This window comes from Perissodus microlepis, chromosome 5, assembly GCF_051167445.1.
Source record: "Perissodus microlepis isolate ML-2025 ecotype Zambia chromosome 5, ASM5116744v1, whole genome shotgun sequence".
NCBI lineage: Eukaryota > Metazoa > Chordata > Actinopteri > Cichliformes > Cichlidae > Perissodus > Perissodus microlepis.
Genome location: NC_140465.1, coordinates 2,921,546 through 2,940,163, shown reverse-complemented (window position 1 = coordinate 2,940,163; position 18,618 = coordinate 2,921,546). Strand labels below are relative to the sequence as shown.

Sequence of the window (18,618 nt, the reverse complement as noted above, 5' to 3'; positions counted from 1 at the left end):
TGCCTGATGCATAACATGGTTGCAGTGTTGTCAATAAACAAAAGGTCCTGAATGATGTGGATAACATTTTTAGAAAAATATTTTTCCCTCCAGTGTGTCTAGTGCAGGTCCGTGTCTACAGAAACACTGCCAGCAGCGAGCATTCATTATAGATAACAAATAACAAACTAGACAGGTGTCTAGCTATGTGGAGTAATAAACTTCAGCCCATATAACTTAGACAGATTTCTGACTCCACTTAGATTTTTGCTGTCCTTTTCTAATTCGTTTTTTTTAGCTGCACTGTGCTTGATGATGTACAGAGTATGTAAATTTGTTTTGCTTTGTTTACATGATCTCTGTAAATATAATGTAATGTACTTTTTTAGTCTTACTGACTAAAGCATTTTTTGCTGCAAGTGACATTTTAACTATATTTTCATACAATGTTTTATTCACCAAGCACGTTATCTACCTCCCATCGATGGTCAACTTAGAATTACCAGGTAACCTAACATGCATTTCTTTGGAATGGAGTAACTGGAGGACACCCATGCAGGCACAGGGAAAACATGACAGGGAAAGGCCCTGTAACGTGTGTGTGTGTCCTTTAATGTCCACTTGAGCTAGCTGCCAAAGCAAGTTAATTCCAATAGATTGCCCTTTACTACATTTATTACTGATAAAGCTTAAAGGGGCATTGCCACACTGATTGTAGCTGCCTGCTCAGCCTCACCTCTGCTAATTCAAGTTATTGAACTATACTTCTCAACTGCATTGGTGCCTTTTGGAGCACAAATATATTCATCTGACAAATAACGTGGCTTAAAAATAATGTATTTTTGTTTAAACCCTGCAGTCAAGCCCCCTTGAATTACCAGAAAACTTAGTCTGTGACTGTCTTATCCAAATAGGGTACAGACTGTAAAAAAAGAAGAAGAAGAAGTATGGTAGGAGCCAAAATGCTAACATGATCAAAGTGCTTTGAGATATTTTCTTTAATTATACCATACATTTCTGTTCTAGTCACATCTTGGAGTCTATGTTACCCAGATTGTTTCTCATCCTCCATTGATTAAGTCAGAGTAGGATGTGTTGTGCTTATAGTGACTTATGTATCTTGGAGTTTGTAGCCTGCAGCAGAGATAAGAAGCACTAGCCTACCATGGTCAGAGGTTTTTTCTACCCAAATGACACTGACTAAAAGAACATAGTATAAGTGACATTGTTTAGACTTCACAGTTTCCTGTGGTGGAACTAAATGTTGTACACAAGTTCTTTTGCACACAGACAGTATGCAGAGTAGGACAGGGCATTTATATGACATATCAAGGCCCACGGGGTGAAGTTGGGGTGCCTTTTCAGAGCATGACTGAATGCACCCATTTCTGAACAGCAATTCTTGCAACAGACAGCATGAAGAATGCACTTCAAAAGACATTCCTGGAATTAAGAATTGAACCCAGCTGAGCTGACACAGTCTGTTTAGTTTATCTTATACCTGAATCCTCATGGCAGTTATGTTGGCATGATCTGTCTCTTTAGTCTTAGAACTGCTTTGTTCTCCAGGGGACATGATACTGTGGTGACATTAATCTATATGGAAGATTGTAAAAGTCAAATCCAGCAGTCAGTTTTAGCCAGACAGGCAATGACCACTTGATGTGCAGATATGAAGGCAAATGTAATCTGCCCACTTTCATACACTGCATGAGCCATGTTTTAATCAACAGTTTTCCTTATGCTCTATTTAATGTTCTGCTTAATAAAATTAATAAACTAGTCAAACCTTATTATCTAAAGTCATATTATGAAGAAATTTAAGTTATACCATTAATACCAGTTTTTCCCAGTCTATCAGCATCTGGCCAGGTGTGGAGTTCATCTGTGTTTTCTCTATTCTTTAAGGTGGAGAGCTGGGCAGGTCCATGTTCCACCCTTGGTACGAGCTGCACTTTCTGGGCTTGACTTTCACACATGCTGTGTACATATACATTGTGGCTGTATATCTTCCATTCTCTCACAGTTGGTTTGTCCACAGTGGTGGTAACTTGGCTCTCTCAAGTCTAGAGTTAGTTTTTTTGTGCTTTCTCTTGTAACCCAGTCTCCCAGTTCCTTGCCTGAAGTCTGATTCCCACCCTTTAGAAAATCAACCTGTGTTCCCTTAAGATTCAAGAGTTCACAACTAGAAATACACTTTCATCACTCTCACAGTCAAACACTCCCTGTGGATTCAAGGCTCTACCTGCCACATAACGTCCCTGCCTGCTCTCCATTGATTCCCAGCCACTCATCTCAGATCTCTGCCTGCCCACCGGCACCTCTCTCAAGCTCTGTTCACCTGCACCACAAGTAAGAACACAGTTTGCCAACTCTCTCAGCTGTTGCAATTCTCTGAATCAGTCCAGCCACGTCTAACAGTTGCCCCTTCTCTACAAACACCACCTGAGTTCACCTGTAGTGCCCTTCTCTCTATTTCTTACCACTTGTAAATAAACCTTGAAACAGTGATCAGTTGTGATCACTGTCTCCTCCAAGCTGAAAGTTAACTCTGACAGTCATTAATGCCCACATAACCTTTGCGTCAGTGGTGGAATCCACAAACATCCATTTGGTAACACTCCCAAAAAGCTGATTCTGTTCATCTGGACGTAGCGTTTAGATGTCTATTCCACCTACAGGCCAGTGGACACTCTTTCAATAATGAGGATGTGCACATCCTGGAGAGGGAGGAACGCTGGCGGGGAATCAAGAAAAGGGAAAGACCATCTCTGAATCGAGGAGGGGGCCTAAGAGTATATCTTTCACCATCTTACAATGCTGTGATTGCAGCCATTCCCCAACTCTCTGTGAATGGTACCCATGGCCATTGATCAAAGACCATTGATCAATGATCAGTGGTCAACGGTCACTCACATCACTCACTTGGATGAGTGACGAAACGTTTCTCCCAGATGAACAAAAACAACTTTTGGGATTTCCTTACCTGGATGATTGAGCATGCATCAAGACATTTGGTAACAGTGTTGGTAAATTTTGTATTTTGCAATTCAGTTATTTGTTTTTACCACTCTGTTGCATCTTGGATAGCTAGTTTGAACAGTCATGTTGTCATGATCCGGAGTCTGCGACTCCGTGTTTATGTTATTATTATTCTGTGGTTTTGGTTATTTTGGGGTTCATGTACATTCCCTGTTCACGTTTCATGTTCCTATGTTCTGTGTTCCCCAGTCTGTGTGAAGTCTGTGTGTTGTGTCATTGCGTGTATGTGTTTCCTGTTTTATTGTGAAGGTCTGCGTCTTATGTGAGTGTTTTCAGTTTGCCTCCCTTGTCTCATCACGTTAATCACTCCCAGCTGTGTTCCCCACCTGTGTGTAATCTCCCTGTGTTCTCTGAGTGTATTTTAGTCGTGTCTTCTGTCTTAGTAGTTGTTGGTTCGTCTGCGTTATTCCTCCGTCTTCCTGGTGAGTCTCCCTGCAAGGTACCCTCGTTCGTGTTCTGGCTTTGTTAAGTTTTAGTTTTCCCAGTTTAGAGTATTTTCTGTTCTGTTCTGTTCCTCGCCCCCCTTCCTGTTGTGCTGTATTTCACCTTTTGTTAATAAAGCTCACTCACTACTTAGCAGTCCGCATCTTGGGTCTTTATCTCCGTGACACGTCTTACTTTATCTTCTTTGGTCTTAAGGGCCTGATCACCCTCTATTTTTCCTGCACCTGAGTTCAATGTATTTTAAATGGCGCTTGGTCATATTTTTAGCTAAATAGTTTCATGGGTCTAAAATTATATTCTTTTATTTCATTGGAAAACCAATAAACTTTTTTTAAAAATGCCTATTTGTCTCTGTTCTATCAGCTTGGACACTCAGTCCCTTTTTAAGCCAACCATAAGTTTGAGTTCAAATATGAACCTGTTAAATTTGGCGACTGTATTTCGCACAGCTGTCATATCTCTGTATAAGTACTGGAGTAGTTCACATAGGGACCATGATCTGCAATGATCACTCACACACAAGATGAAAACTAACAGCTCTGTTATTATGGCTACTACCAAAATACAACCGATGACTACCTTTGTATTGGCTACATTTCATTCCTCTAGTAGGAAAAGTAGATAAAACTGGAAAAGAGAACATTAAAACCTTAAACCCAGTTTAGGTAGCTTGGATCTGTCAACACACTGAATATTCTTTATTAAGTCTAGACTGGTAGTCATTTCTTTTGACTATGACATTTTCATCAGTGGGGTAAAATTCTGGCATAAAAATTGGCTCAGCTGGTTTTGGTGGTAAACTATTGAGGCAAGTGGGATCAGAGATGTTATATAAGGAGAATCTACGAAACTCATAGAACCCCCCCCAAGTCAAAATCTAGTGGAGAGTTCTGTAGTACAAGTCTAGTGGTAAGTATTATTTCTAGAGAAAAAGGAGTTTAAAACCATTGTTTTGTGGTAAACAGCAAATCCTTAAGTCACTTTTAATCAGATGTGAATGGTGACTATAGTCAAGCGTTTCTATGTCCTGGTGTCCTTTGAACTATCTATCAAAATAAGTGGTCATATGTTTAAAATGACTGCTTTTGCTTCTATCAGGAGGGGAAGTCTTCTTCAATAGATTAAACGGGTCTTGAACATTAATGGAGATCTTCATTTTCTGTTAATTGATATGAGTTAATTTTCAGATATTTTGAATGAAACCACAAGAAACATCACACTCTCGGGAGCCTCGGTCTGCTGGGTTGGCAATCTAGCTTTGTTTGTAGGAAAGTTCCTGGGCAGAGCTGGTTACAGCAGAGAGCTGCAAATGTCTTTCTTCGCTGTAAGAAATGTTTACATCTTGTGCCCTTTATTAATGTCAGCACTTATTTGATTAGTGATGCGTGTGTGCTTTTGGCTGTAGAGAGGGAGAGAGCAGAGAGACAAGGGAGCGAGGAGAGGAAGTGAATATCCAAAACCACAGTCATGAGGTTGTCAGTGTGTGCAGCTGTGTTGGAGCACTGATTTGTCCATCAGCGTACACTTGGGGTGTAAGGGTTTCTTTGTGTTCTGGCGAGTTTTCTTCGTGCAGCATGTCAGAAGCTGCACGAGTGTCTTTCTGTATTTCTTCTGGATCTCTGCTGATGTTCAGAAAGATTCCTCATCAGCTCGGTGAAAGTTACTGCTGTCGCGCATCGTTTTGAAGCGTTTTTATTTTAGTTTAATTGTGTTACTTTTGCTCGAACATCCTGGTCTGGATGCGCAGCAGAGCGGATACAGTTTCGCCTGAGAAGCGCTGAAATGATGCGCATCCGTGGCCGCAGCGTTTCGCTCTGTGAGCTCGGCCGTCCGCTCTCTACACACTGAGAAGAGGGGAGCCTTTTCCCGTTAGCCCAATCACGTTTCACCGCTGACTGAGTGACTGATCAGAGCTAAGGAAAACGGAAGGAGGAGTGGGGCGTGTGGATGTGAGACTAAAACCAAAAAAAAAGAAAGAAAAAAGCAGGATCTGGATGGAGAAGGGAACGGACACTGTATGCGGGGACAATTGTTCCCGAGATTTTCAATAGAATAGAAATTTATTTTCATCCTTTGTACTTGCGGATTAAGAAGTTAGTTCTAGAAAAGAAGAAATTGCAGGTTGGCGCGCTGTTGTGTACGGTGGGTGAGGAGGGTTTGGGAGGTGGGAAAGAAAAATGCTGCCTTCGCAAGAAGCCTCCAAAATCTACCATGACAACTATATGCGCAACTCCAGGGCCATCGGGGTCCTGTGGGCCATATTCACCATCTGCTTGGCCATCATTAACGTGGTGGTGTTCTTCCAGCCTTATTGGATTGGTGACAGCGTCAACACACCTCAAGCCGGCTACTTCGGTTTGTTCCACTACTGCGTGGGTAACGGGAACTCCAACCGGGAATTCTCGTGCCAGGGCAGCTTCTCCGAATTCGGCTCCATCCCGTCAGGAGCCTTTAAGGCGGCCTCATTCTTCGTGCTGATGTCCATGGTGCTCATCATCACCTGCATCGGCTGCTTCGCCCTCTTCTTCTTCTGCAACACTGCCACGGTCTACAAGATCTGCGCCTGGATGCAGCTGCTATGCGGTATGGATGGAAGACACTTCGGTGTGTTTTGAGGTAGAGGGGGGATTTGAGTCTTCCCAGGCTTTTTGGCGTGGGGTAGGGGCAGCTTGAGGAGAACAGGGTCCTCTTGTGTTACCCACACTTTGTGTCATTGTCAAAAAGTGTCACCAGGTCCTCAACAGAATGAGTGCAGCAGGATGAGCGCTTGGGGGAGGTCACATAGAATAGAGATCATCCCTTCAGAGTTAAAATAATTTCTTTATCCTAGCCTTTGGCTATTATTGGGTCTTTCCTCAAGAACCCTATCATCCTGATTTACATAAGGCTAGTTAAAATAATGTGTCAGAATGTAATTATATGGAATTATGATAATGAAATGCCTTCAGCAGCATTGAATCAAAGATCACAGCTTCTATGTTGGTTGTTATATCTACAAGATTAGCCAACATTATGTGTGATCTACAAATCATGCATTTCAATAATATATCCTCAGTTCGTTCGTTCGTTCATTCATATATACAAAACCAGAAGAAACAACATATAGAGCTGACTTGAGAGGGTTACACGGAGTCTTTCCCATCAGTGCTGAGTGCAGTGCAAAGTGTTTTTTCTTCTTCACATTAAGCTGATGAAGCTTTTCAGTTTTGTCAGTGACTGATCATTTTTTCTGTGACCTCCAGGATTGGAAAATGAAGCAGAGGGCCAAAAACTACAGTTCTTCTAATTGGCACTTGAAGCTGCCTCCAAAAGCGATTGAGTGCGTATTGACTCCTATTTTTTAAAAATGCTTTAAAAAGCATTTTTACAGCCTGGTTTTAAAAGCACAGTTTAGGACTCAGTGGATAATATTCACTTTCCTAATTTCCTAATAATTTTCATCTATTTAAATACTGGAGTTAAGGTCATGGCTGTTTTGATTGATTTATGCTTTATTAATTAAGTAATTAATTAATGGTGTGTGGTTCAGATCATCCTAGAAGTTTGTGCTTCAGGTTTTGTGAATAAAATTCTAGTATAGAAGTATCAGCTGTTTACAGATCCTAGCTTTATATGATAAAGTTAGAACCCCACTCCTTCATCCAAATATGTTCAATTCTGGTCCCAAACAAAAAAACATGATAGTGGCCAATACTCGAATGCTGAGGCTCCAAATGAAAAGTATGACATTTATATACAGCCTATGATCTGGCTTGGAGTGGTGCTTTGTTGAGTCACAGCATTGCTGTATGTGAAACACTTGATAGCAAGTCTGGCCTAAATTTGATCTGCAGTTTGTTATGGGCCACATTTAGCTTTGGTCGTTGGCTGATTGACTTCCTCTCATGTCCACCAGATGCTGGGTGTGTTGTGGCATTTTAGCCAAATGTGGCCCAGACAACAATAATCTCTCGAGCCTTGCTCATGATTATTTAGCCATACTTGGCCCATTCAACATTCACTAAACTATAACCAAGTGTCAACTTCCAAAAGGAGCCAGATTAGACCCAGAGGTGTTTGCTATCTCGGTTACAACTCTTTGTGTGAGCTTTAAAAAGCTCTCCCATCACAGATTGTTGAACAGATTGTGTCACTTCAGGTGGCGTCTACAAGTGTGTCCCACATGCTCAGTAACATCAAGAATCCCCTAGTAGATTCCTAATCATAAAAAACACTAATTAACTAGACGTGATGCACCTGAAACTGGTCTCAAATGGGTTTAAAAATTCAGTGAGTGTTGATAGCGGTGATAGTTGTGTTGAAGGTTTGGCTTTTGTTGATACGCTTGTTGCATGATTGCATCATTATTTCAGAACTCCTCACTTTAGTTTTTCTGAAAGTCTGAATTTCTATGCGTGTGTGTGTGTTTTTTATGAAAACATGGAGTCTAGTGTGGTGTATGTGTTTGGGGAAGAGTATATTTGTGAATTGGTCTGGAAGCACTGACATTAACTGGGAAGAGATATTGCTGGCTCAGTTATTCATCCTATTTGGGAGCTGGAGCCAGGGCTACATAGATTGCAATGGACTTGGGACCTTTTGTAAGCATAGACCGTTTTCCAGCACTAACTGGATCCACAAAAAAGCAGGATAAAACTATGGAAACAGTTTCTTCTTGGAAACGAAATATTCACACAGCTTCAAAGACATTTCTGTTGGTGCCGTTTAAACAGTGTGACTTTGAAGAGCTTGCTTAGCCATAAGAAATGATATATCCTGCTCATGATAACTTATTAACTGCAACATATACTAAAGGTCCACCATGGTAAAGGACAAACTCATCTTTGTCAATAGTCACTGTATTTGTGTTGATGCAGCAGTCAGCCCTGTTGCCTTGTAGCCCCCACCCACACTTCACCACCTCATTTCCTCTCATCTTTTTTTTTCATTGCTGATTGGTTCCTAAGTTTCTTTGCCCCTTGTGCCAAGTTGGCACACATTACATAAGGACTGCACACTCTCACTCTTTTTAGTCCCACATGGAGCGGCAGATAAGGTGAGTTTGGTTTGTTCTTCTTTTTAATTTATTACGACTTTTCTTTAAGTTAATGACTTAGTCTGACCTCATTTTCTCTTTTGACTTACATGGACTTTGGCACATTGCTTTTCTTCATTAATTCCTTAAAGTTAACCACAAAGAAAACGGGGACAACATCACACCAGTGAACCCAAATCATCACCAGTACCCCAATCTGACTAAATGTGGTCATTACTACAAGAGCTGGATGTTATACTGGAAGGTCAGATCTTCTGTTTAAAAGAAATTAGTTCATGCTGAATTATTTATCCTAGTGGCTATATATATCTTGTTTGTTGTGTCCTTATTTTACAACCCCAGTTCCAAAAGTGTGTTGGGATATTTAGTAAAATAACTACAGAATGCATTGATTTGCAAATAATCAAGTCATAAACCCCAATTTTTTCCTGACACAGAAAGGTCTTCTATTTAATAAGTTAATTTTTTATCATTTTAAGAAAAACATTACCTTGTTTTGAATTTAATGGTAGCAAAAGGTCTCAAAAAACTTGGGACGGGACAACAAAAGTGTGTAAAACGGGTACAGCTGGAGGAAGATATTGCAGATAATTGTTTTATTTAAAAAGCATCTTAGAGAGGCAGTGTTTCTCAGAAGTACAGATGAGCAAAAGTTCTGCAAAAAAAGAGAAAAATGCATGAACAAATTGTGGTACAATTTGAGAATAATGTTCAGTATGAAATTGTAAAGAACAGACATGATTCTGACAATTGTATGTGAACACAGCTCACCATTTCATCCACAAATGCAGGTTAAAGCTCTATCATGCAAGAAGAAGCCATACATGAACAAAACATCCAGGAATGCTACCATCGTCTCTGGCCCACAGAGTGTTTAAAATAAAGATAAGATAAGATAACCTTTATTAGTCCCACACGTGGGAAATTTGTTTTGTCACAGCAGGAAGTGGACAGTGCAAAAGTTATGAGGCAAAGTGGAGGAAATGGAGGAAAAGTAGGAAAACTACTTTGTAGTCAGACAAATCGAAATTTGAATTTTATATAATTTGTATATAGAGGTTTTCGAGCCACATAAGGCCTTCATATTTCAGCAAGACAATGCTGAACTGGCCTGCCTGAAATTCAAACCTTTCACTAAGTGAAAACAAGTTTGTGGATGATGAAGTAAAAAATAAAACACTTTTTTGAGACCTGTTGCTTCCATCAAATTAAAAAAAAATAACCTATTGCATTTTATCTTTTTTTACATATATTCTCCATGTTTTAGTATGACCAAAATATAAATTCATTGCATTTTATTTATTTGCATTTTACAAAGCATTCAAACTCATTGTTGTTTGTTCCATCTCCTCTAACCTTTACTACTGGAAGAGGTTTCTTTCCTCTTGCTTTTAGAAAATGAAGGGCATATTCCTATGTGTCTGTGATATCCTGATGGGACTGGAGTTGAGCCGAAGACTCTGGGGCAGCGTGCAGATAATGGTTTAATTAGCTCTGTGGTGCAGCTCTGCAATAGGGCTTTAGTTGGCTGTGGACAGTGCAGAGCTGTGGCAGCCCAGCCTAGAGAGGCTGGTCCTGCTCAAAATGCTTCACAGCACAAAAAGACCATACCAACAAAGAGGAGATGGGGAGACCTGTCATAAGTTGTCGGGTGTAGCAAGTGCGAGGACCCAAATGCAAAGAGCCAGATTGAAAGCAAAAAGCAAATCATTTGTTTTAGGGTGATGAAAAAACTATCAATGTAAAGGTCCAATAAGGGAAACACAGGGGTAACAAGAAACAGCTGAAACTAATTTTACTCCACACAGTGACAAGACTCTAATGCATTTAAACTTAAAGACACAAGGGTGGAGGCCTTAACTGGAATACAAATGTACATAATGAAGAACTTAAAGCCACAAGATACAAAGGAATATGAAATATACACAACAAACAAGGTAGGAACCAAATTGAACATCCAGTAAAAAGAATATAAAGTTCAAAACTTCAAAACTCTGACTCTAGGACATTGGACCATGACAAAATCTTTCCATCAGTAGGTAAAACAGGAGTTGCTTTGGTCCTGTATGTATTCAGAGAGTTTTACTACAATCTACAAATGGTAAAAGAGCGTTCTAGATCACAAAAGAAGTTCCTGTATATTCAGAAAAATGCCGTTTCCTGGAAGCATTACCATCTGACTGCTTCCTTGAGGGCTAATTGACTGTTATTTATGTACATCATAAATATATTTTGGCCCTGAGCCATTAAGTGATTCATAAACTAACAGCAGCACTCAAAAACTGCTCTAGGACTGACTGGAAGCCAGTGAAAATGTGTAAGTGCACTAATGGGGCGATCGTGGCTCAAGAGTTGGGCGTTCGTCTTGTAATCGGAAGGTTGCCCCGGTCGAGACCCTGCTCCGACAGTCTCGGTCGTTGTGTCCTTGGGCAAGATACCTGACCCGTTGCCTACTGGTGGCCAGTGTCCGGCAGCCTCGCCTCTGTCAGTGCGCCCCAGGGCGGCTGTGGCTACACTGTAGCTTGCCATCACCAGTGTGTGAATGGGTGGATGATTGTGTATAGTGTAAAGCGCTTTGGGGTCCTTAGGACCAAGTAAAGCGCTATACAAATACAGACCATTTACCATTTAATGCACTCAGCTCTCTTGGTGCTGAGTGCATTAGTGTTGGTGAAAATGCTGAGTACCTTTTTAGAAGATGCATAATAATCTTCCTGTATTATCACAATAAAAAATGAGTTATCACTGCATTTTAACATTAAGTGCTAATGGTCACAACTTGAATGCTGGCAGCTTGATCAGTATCTGTGTGGTGATTGTGGGGTGTAGCTATAGTTAGCCTAAGAAGGACAAGATGTTAAACACTGGTCTGTGGAACTCGTTTGCTATTGGAGCAATGGAACGGTCAGTCATCAGTTAGTCAATCAAACGGGTCAAAGACGGAAGCTTGAGCTAAAATTACTGCAGCAGTTTCAGTTATGATACCACAGTTACTGACAATGATGATGTTTCCTGCTTTAGTCTTCTTTACAAATATTTGACTGACGCATTATATTATTCCTTTTTTTCCCAGTTTAACACTGTTAAAGTCCTGTCTGCTGCCCATAGTGTTCCCACTAATGACAAATTATTCATTGTGGCAATTTTGGTTATATTTTTACTCCCACACACCAGCAAACTAAAGCAGTTCTGTAACCCAAATAATAAATATCCATCATGTTACATTATGGTTACAGATAAATACAATGTGATTACAGTAATACGTCATTTTCTCTGACCATGTCTTATGCAGATGGTACAATCTGAAAAAGATGAATACATATATGAGGACAGCAAGACAGTGATGAAGTGTGCCTTGAGGTGAGCCCCCTATTGATGATACATAGGCCGACAGATGCGGTCATGAAGGACTCTTTGGACTACTAAAAAAGAAAGAAGAAAGAAATTGCATTTGTGCTACAAATGTAGGGATGAGGGGGTATGGTTTGTGGCTTGGTGTTAGGAGGGAGCGGTTGGGCAAGATGGCTAAGGTTGTGGTATCCGTTGGGGAGAGTGCACACTTGGCATGGATTTACTAATTAGTCTCTCCCCATGTATTTAGTAGGTGCGAGGCTGGAAGGAGATTTTTTTTATTTTTTTTGACAGACTGGCCATGGGAGCAGGAAACTCTGAACTGCATGTATTTGTCCAGTAAAAACATTTTGTAAGCAATAATCACACCCTCTCTGTGGATACTGAGGTGAACCGCAGAAACATCCCTGAGTTTTCCCTGCCTGTTTGAAATCAGCTGCGTTAGTACTGATATTAAAAAAGCTTGGACTGGATGTTGACATAGTTGCAAACTATAGACCTATCTCACATCTGTCTTTTTTGTCTAAGGTCTTTGAAAAAGTTATTTTTAAGCAGCTCACTGACCATCTGTCAACAAACAATCTGTTTGAGCCATTTCAGCCTGCTTTTAGACCCAACAACACCACAGAAACAGCTTTAATCAAAGTTGTAAATGATCTGTTGGTAAATGCAGACAATGATCGCACCTTAGTTTTATTACTGCTGCGATTGACACTGTGGATCCCTGTATTTTATTGGCTAGGCTAGAACATTTTAACAGAGTTACGGGAAATGTTTTATCATGGCTGAGATCCTACCTGTCTGGGAGATCTCAGACTGTTAGTTTTAAAAATGATCTCTCTGAGACCTGTGCTGTGAGGCATGGGGTCCCTCAGGGCTCTGTATTTGGCCCATTGCTGTTTTCTCTCTATCTGCTGCCTCTTCTTCTACGTTCTTAATGTAACCTTTCACTCTTACGATGACCTGCAGCTATATGTTCCTTTAACCATAGAAAACTGTGCTGACGTGTCTAAATTAGAAGCTTGTCTATCTGCAGTTAGAGGCTGGTTATCTGATAATTTTACTGCTTCTTAATGCTGATAAGACAGATTTGATGGTCATTGGACCAAAAAAATTTCAGTACTTGTCCCAAAATTTCTCCATGAAAATTGATGACTATGTCATAAATTGCAGGGACGTGTGGTTTGACGCAGTGCTCTCCTTCAAGTCATGTAAAAAAGACAAGGACTGCCTTTTATCACCTCAGGAACATAGCTAAAATCAGACAAGCTGCAGAGGTTCTTGTCCATGCATTTGTGTCTTCACGCATTGATTATTGTAACGCTCTTCTTTCTGGGTTAACCAAAGAAAAGTTTTAGAGGTTTACAGTTAGTGCAAAATCCAGCTGCTCGCATTTTAACCAAAACTGAGAAATTTGAGAACATTACCCCAGTACTGAACTCTCTTCATTGGCTACCTTGTCAGATTCAAGCAGATTTTAAGGTCCTGCTGCTCACCTACAAGGCTTTAAATGATTTGGCACCTTCGTATCTCTCTGTCCTGAGATCGGAGAGCACAGGATGGAACATAGAGGTGCAAAAACCTCTGTGTTCCATCCTGTGCTCTCCGATCTCAGGACTCTGGCCTTCTAAAACTTCCTAAAGCCAGAAAAAAGACTATTGGGCAGCATGCTTTTTCTTTTCATGCCCCATCTTTGGAGGGTTTTAAACCTAAGTTAAATACCTACTTGTTCACCCCGTCCTATGTGTCTTAATTCTATGCCTAAAGTTTTAACTGGTTGTTATTGCTATTCCTTTTTGTTTCATCAGTTTTTAAACTGTATTGTTTTTATTCATTCATCTTTTTTATCTTCAAATAGCCATTCAGCACTTTGTTTGAAAGTGCTTTATAAATAAAGTTATTATTATTAGTAGTAGTATTTTTTAACATGTAAAATTACTTTCTTTCTGTTTCTCATCCCAATCCACCAATTAGCAAGCACGTGATAAGATTAAAATATCGAGAAAGTAGTTGTTTGCTTCTAATTAGTCTACTTTGACAAAATGCAAAGAATACATTACTAAATAATCTCTCTCTTTCTCTAGATAGTTGTTATTGTTTTGGGCGCTACCTTCTAAGCAGAACTTGGCCTAGTTAGTAATGATTTGTTTCTAGGTTTGATTGTGCCCATAATTAAAAAGAAAACCTTTATCAACCCCAGCAAGGATGTGGAGGATGTGGACGAGTAGTGGCTCTACTCCGAGCTGCAAACGCTCCAACTCATCATACTAACTCTAAGTGAGAAGCCTTTGGAGAAGCTTTCTTCTCGTTGGAGATAAGCTAGAGGAGGGGGAGAGGGAGACCTATGCTTCTGTTCAGCTGCAACCCAGCTCCAAATAAGCGGAAGAAAATAGATAGATGAATGGACTAGAGACCGTGGAGTATTGTTGCGTGTGTTTGATCTGTGTTTGCACAAGACGGATTTCCTCCTGGGGCAATAAAGTACGTCTTTATCTTTAAAATTTCTTGATAAATTCAAATATTTTGCGCGATTATCTTGTGATAACAGCAAAGACATTCTAGTCAAACACAAAATGATACATACAGCCTCAATGTCCATAAATAGCTTGTACGGTTACTGAAGCCCACTAAGTTGCAAGTGCAAAAGAACCAAAAAGATATGATGCAAAATCTTGTTTGAAATTGCATGAGATATTTTACTTTAATGAGTCCTCACTGTTTGTTTTCTGAAGCAACCTGAGAGACTGACTGCTGATCCTAATCTGGTCTTTGCTCCAGGAAACATAACGATATACGAGTGAGCTGCTCTACTCTGCCTGCACACACAGTACACTGAACTCACCAAATATTACGTAAAGATGGATACAAATGCAAGAGGCTATTTTAAGACACTTGCTATTCTGACACTGTTCAAACAAACAAAAGATAGTTATATATGGTGTATTTAAATGAATGGGATCAGGTAGCAAGGTACTTTTTTTACATACAAAAACACAGCATTTCATTGGGTTGAGGAGAAAGTTTCTTCAGGCTAAAGCGCCACAAAGTTCAAATTTAATTGTGGCTCTGTCTTTGTAAACTTGAACATTTAAACTCCAGTATCCAAGGCAACAGAGGTTCAAAGCTACAACAAAAGCTGTAAGATACTAGATTTACAGAGTGGACTGAGTTGATGTCCAATTATCATAGGAGAGGTTACTGTTAGGGCTACAGGGCGAGAAGACAGTCGATGAAAGGGTTACTTCCCTGTACCTCCAGGTTAGAGAATGGGTCCTGAGTGTCAAACTTTACTTACACACTGAATGAAAGTTCAGAGTACCCAGCCTTCTTGGCACCTGGTGTCCCATCACCATATGCCCCATCTGGTGGATCTTGTTCTACTTGAGGAATTCAACAGCGCAGGGGCTATTGGACCGGCTGGAACAGCCTGCTCAACCTGAACCCAAATAGTGTTTTTCTGTTGTAGTTGTAGACCATTAATGGATTTATGGAGTGGAGGGAGTTGACTAAGTGCATATTCCTGACTTATAAAACGGATTTTATTTTAGAATGTAGCACATATTAAATAACATCAGTGTGATTTTATTTTCTTTATTTAAAAAAAATACATAAGAAAGGCATTTCTCTTGTTCCACTGGTCCCAAAGAAGCCCAATTGCCCACTAGCATAAGATTTTCTTATTCATGTCTAATACGATCAGTTTAAATTATGCTAGAATAAATCACACAATGAGCAACGACTTTTCTAAAAAGCAGCTGGAAATGGGATAGTCCTCCCTGGCACACCACAGGAAGTGTTGGATTTCCGTCTGTTTGCCCTGGCTGTTTGCCATGTTTTGGCTGACAGTGCGTATACTGCCGCTGTGTATTCCTTGGATCCCATTCTTTCATCCTCACATCAAAAACAATGGCCATCATGTGCTCTGTTGTCTTCGTGTCTGTCTTCCCTGTTTACGGCATCTGAGCATCGAGTTGAACGCTTCCTCTTCTCCAAAGGTATAGCCAGTTGTCACAACAACCTCACTTGCTGCCCTTTCACCACCTCCTTCTCCCCTCTTCCAAATCTTTCCATCCTCATCACCACTTTGTCTTTATGTCTCTGTCTTTTGTGTAGTTAGCCTCATTTTCCACCCAGCAGCATCCCTCCACCCTCTTTTTTGTGTTTCTCTTCTCAATCATGGCCTCTCATCTACTCGTACTTTTAACCTGTACTGCATGTATGAAACTTACAATCATTCAGAAGAAAGGCAGGGAAAAGAAAAAGCTGAATAAATAAGTGGAAACATACAATGAACTTTAGTTATTAACTAAAGATTAACACATGTCTGTGCAGAGCAGGGGCGGTTCATTATAACTTTGTATGAAAAGAATTGTTATTCATTGTTGGGCTCAGATGGCTGGAGCTTTAATCTGGACTAGACCCAGATCCAATACTGCCACAGTCTACTGTGCGTGACGTAGCTAAGTGGTAGCAAATCTTCAGCATTTTGCTGCACACATTTCTCCTTCTTTAGGAAATACAGCTCGATCCCAGAATTGATGATGAATCAGATTCTGTGGCCTTTTGAGTCACCACAGCTCAAACCAACATAACATGAACGCATCCTAATAAAACACAACTGAAGTGAATAGCTTTTGGAAGAACGGTGTTCCACAGACCAGTACATCCAAAGAGCATTTTACGCACACACAGTAGGTTGTTGGGTTTTTTTGCTTGTTTTTATTTCTTTAAATTGCATGCTAAGCATTCCTTTCTGAGACTAACATTTGTCACTGATGACCCTCTAACCAGTAAATCTTGAATCATTGTAAATTGACAGCAGCTACATTGTGATTGTCCCTTATATAATGCCGACACAAACAGGTGTTATTTCTCATTTATTTGTTACAGCAGCAGGATGCACTTGAAGCTCAACTCTCCCAACAAAAATGACTGATACAGGGAAAGCAGGATGAATAACAGGTGGATATTAAGGTGGCTACAGGGCAGCAATGGCACTGGCAGGAGAAATGACATTCTTCAGCTTAAATCAATCCCTGAACTGGGAGGGCGTGGTTGGTATAGGATATGAGAAGAACAAATCATTGGTCTGTGTAAGATCTATTGCATGCCTGAAATAGCTGACTGGCTTCACTATATAGTGTGGGAAATGATTATTTCATCTATTGCTGAAGATTGCTCATGTATAAAATAATGAATAGGCTCTAATTTTTGTGGGGGTTCAATTTTAATGGAAGGTTATTTCAATAAGATTAAAGCAAGAAAAGCTCTTCTAATGGCCATTGCACAAAGGAGGTCTTAGACTTATCCATGTAAATTATCAGGTAATAGTGATAAAAAGTTTTAAGCAAAATTTCCATGTAATTAGCTGTAAAACTAGAAGATGTAGAATAAATCTAAATCAAAAACCAACCACATACTTATGTCTCATATAAAAAGGATGTGCTTGCTTGTGACTTGTAGTATTGAATTCATACATATTTTTACATTTCAATGAAATGTTAAAAAAAAAAGATTAATTTTATGAGCTTTCAGCACATTAGACTTCAAGAAAGGTTCAGATTTATTATGCCTAGTCTGAACCCTCACACGGTACCTTTAATACAGCCTGTAATCAAAATAACTATTTCCCAAACCTTACTGAGTCCTAGGGGCTCATCGTAGCTGGGGAAGTCCATGCACCAAGTAGAGATTTAAAAAGAAAAAGACAGAGCAAAGCTTTCAGTGAGGCCACAGCTGTGTTATTAGCGTCATGTTCCACAGCAGAGAGCGGCTAAATTAAACCCCACACTGTGAGAAGAGTGACAGGAATATGAGGACATCAAAGTATCATGCTACAAAAATGGGATCATGTTTGTGCTAATCTGGAAACCACACACACACATACACAAACAACTGTCTCTCACACCAGTGAGCTAACTCACAGGAAACCTACATTGATTTTTTTTTTCCTCTAATATGCATGAGTGCACATTCAGAGACACACTCACACAGGGGACCTCCCCAGCTTTCCTGACATGGATTAAAATGAGGCTGGATGAATCATTAAAAGTGAATGTTGTTCACTTCTGTTATACAGTAACAGCACATTAAACCTGTTGTCGTTGCTTCTGAAGTAAACTGCATAAATTAGATGACGTATTTTAAATGTGCCGGTAAACACTGAGGTACAAAGATCATACTTGTGCAGTGTCTGTCATAGAAACTCTCACTTAGAAGAGTCCCTTTGACACTGACTCTAGGGGTGATATATCTAGGATCATTTGATAGATCCACTTCTTTCAGACATTTATATTGCACATTTGTTTTTATTTCATCAGATAGTAATTAAACTGCTAAACAATCTTCGACCTTCCTTTTATGCAAAATTCTTACAAGAGTAGTCGACTATTTGACTCCCTGATATAACTCTCAAATGTGTACCTTAAAGCAGATAAGGCATAAGCTGAAGAGGAACTAGCATCTCCCACTAATTTAGAAGATTATCTTTTAGCCTGGAAAGCCAGTTTGTCTACTCCTCTATCAACAAATCAAGGACTGGACAGTCACTTATATTTGGTCATCAGAGGACTTTAAGGAGAGCTATTCCAGTGGAATGTAACTTTCTGAAACCCACACTGAAAGTTTTGCTACTTCAAAACCTTCCATAATTGTGTCCCAACAAGCTTTTCTAATATTCTGGCAATAAAAGGAAGTTTTGAAATGGTCCTATAGCCCATGGGTAGTGACAAGTCCAGGTTTGGGCTTTGTTTTTCCAACAGGAGTTG

General features: G+C 40.0%; 1 protein-coding gene across 3 annotated transcripts in view; it reads left to right on the top strand.

The window, feature by feature from the left end:
* Positions 1-4,911: 4,911 nt before the first annotated feature.
* Positions 4,912-18,618, top strand: part of lhfpl4a (LHFPL tetraspan subfamily member 4a) — a 32,380-nt gene continuing 18,673 nt past the window's right edge. For 2 of the 3 annotated variants that reach the window (XM_084927397.1, XM_084927396.1), the window contains exon 1: positions 4,913-6,048. In XM_084927397.1, the coding sequence (XP_084783523.1) occupies positions 5,643-6,048 (406 nt within the window). In that variant the 5' untranslated portion in view covers positions 4,913-5,642. Of the gene's footprint in view, positions 6,049-18,618 lie in introns of all 3 variants that reach the window. The other variant, XM_084927398.1, reaches the window with a different exon arrangement.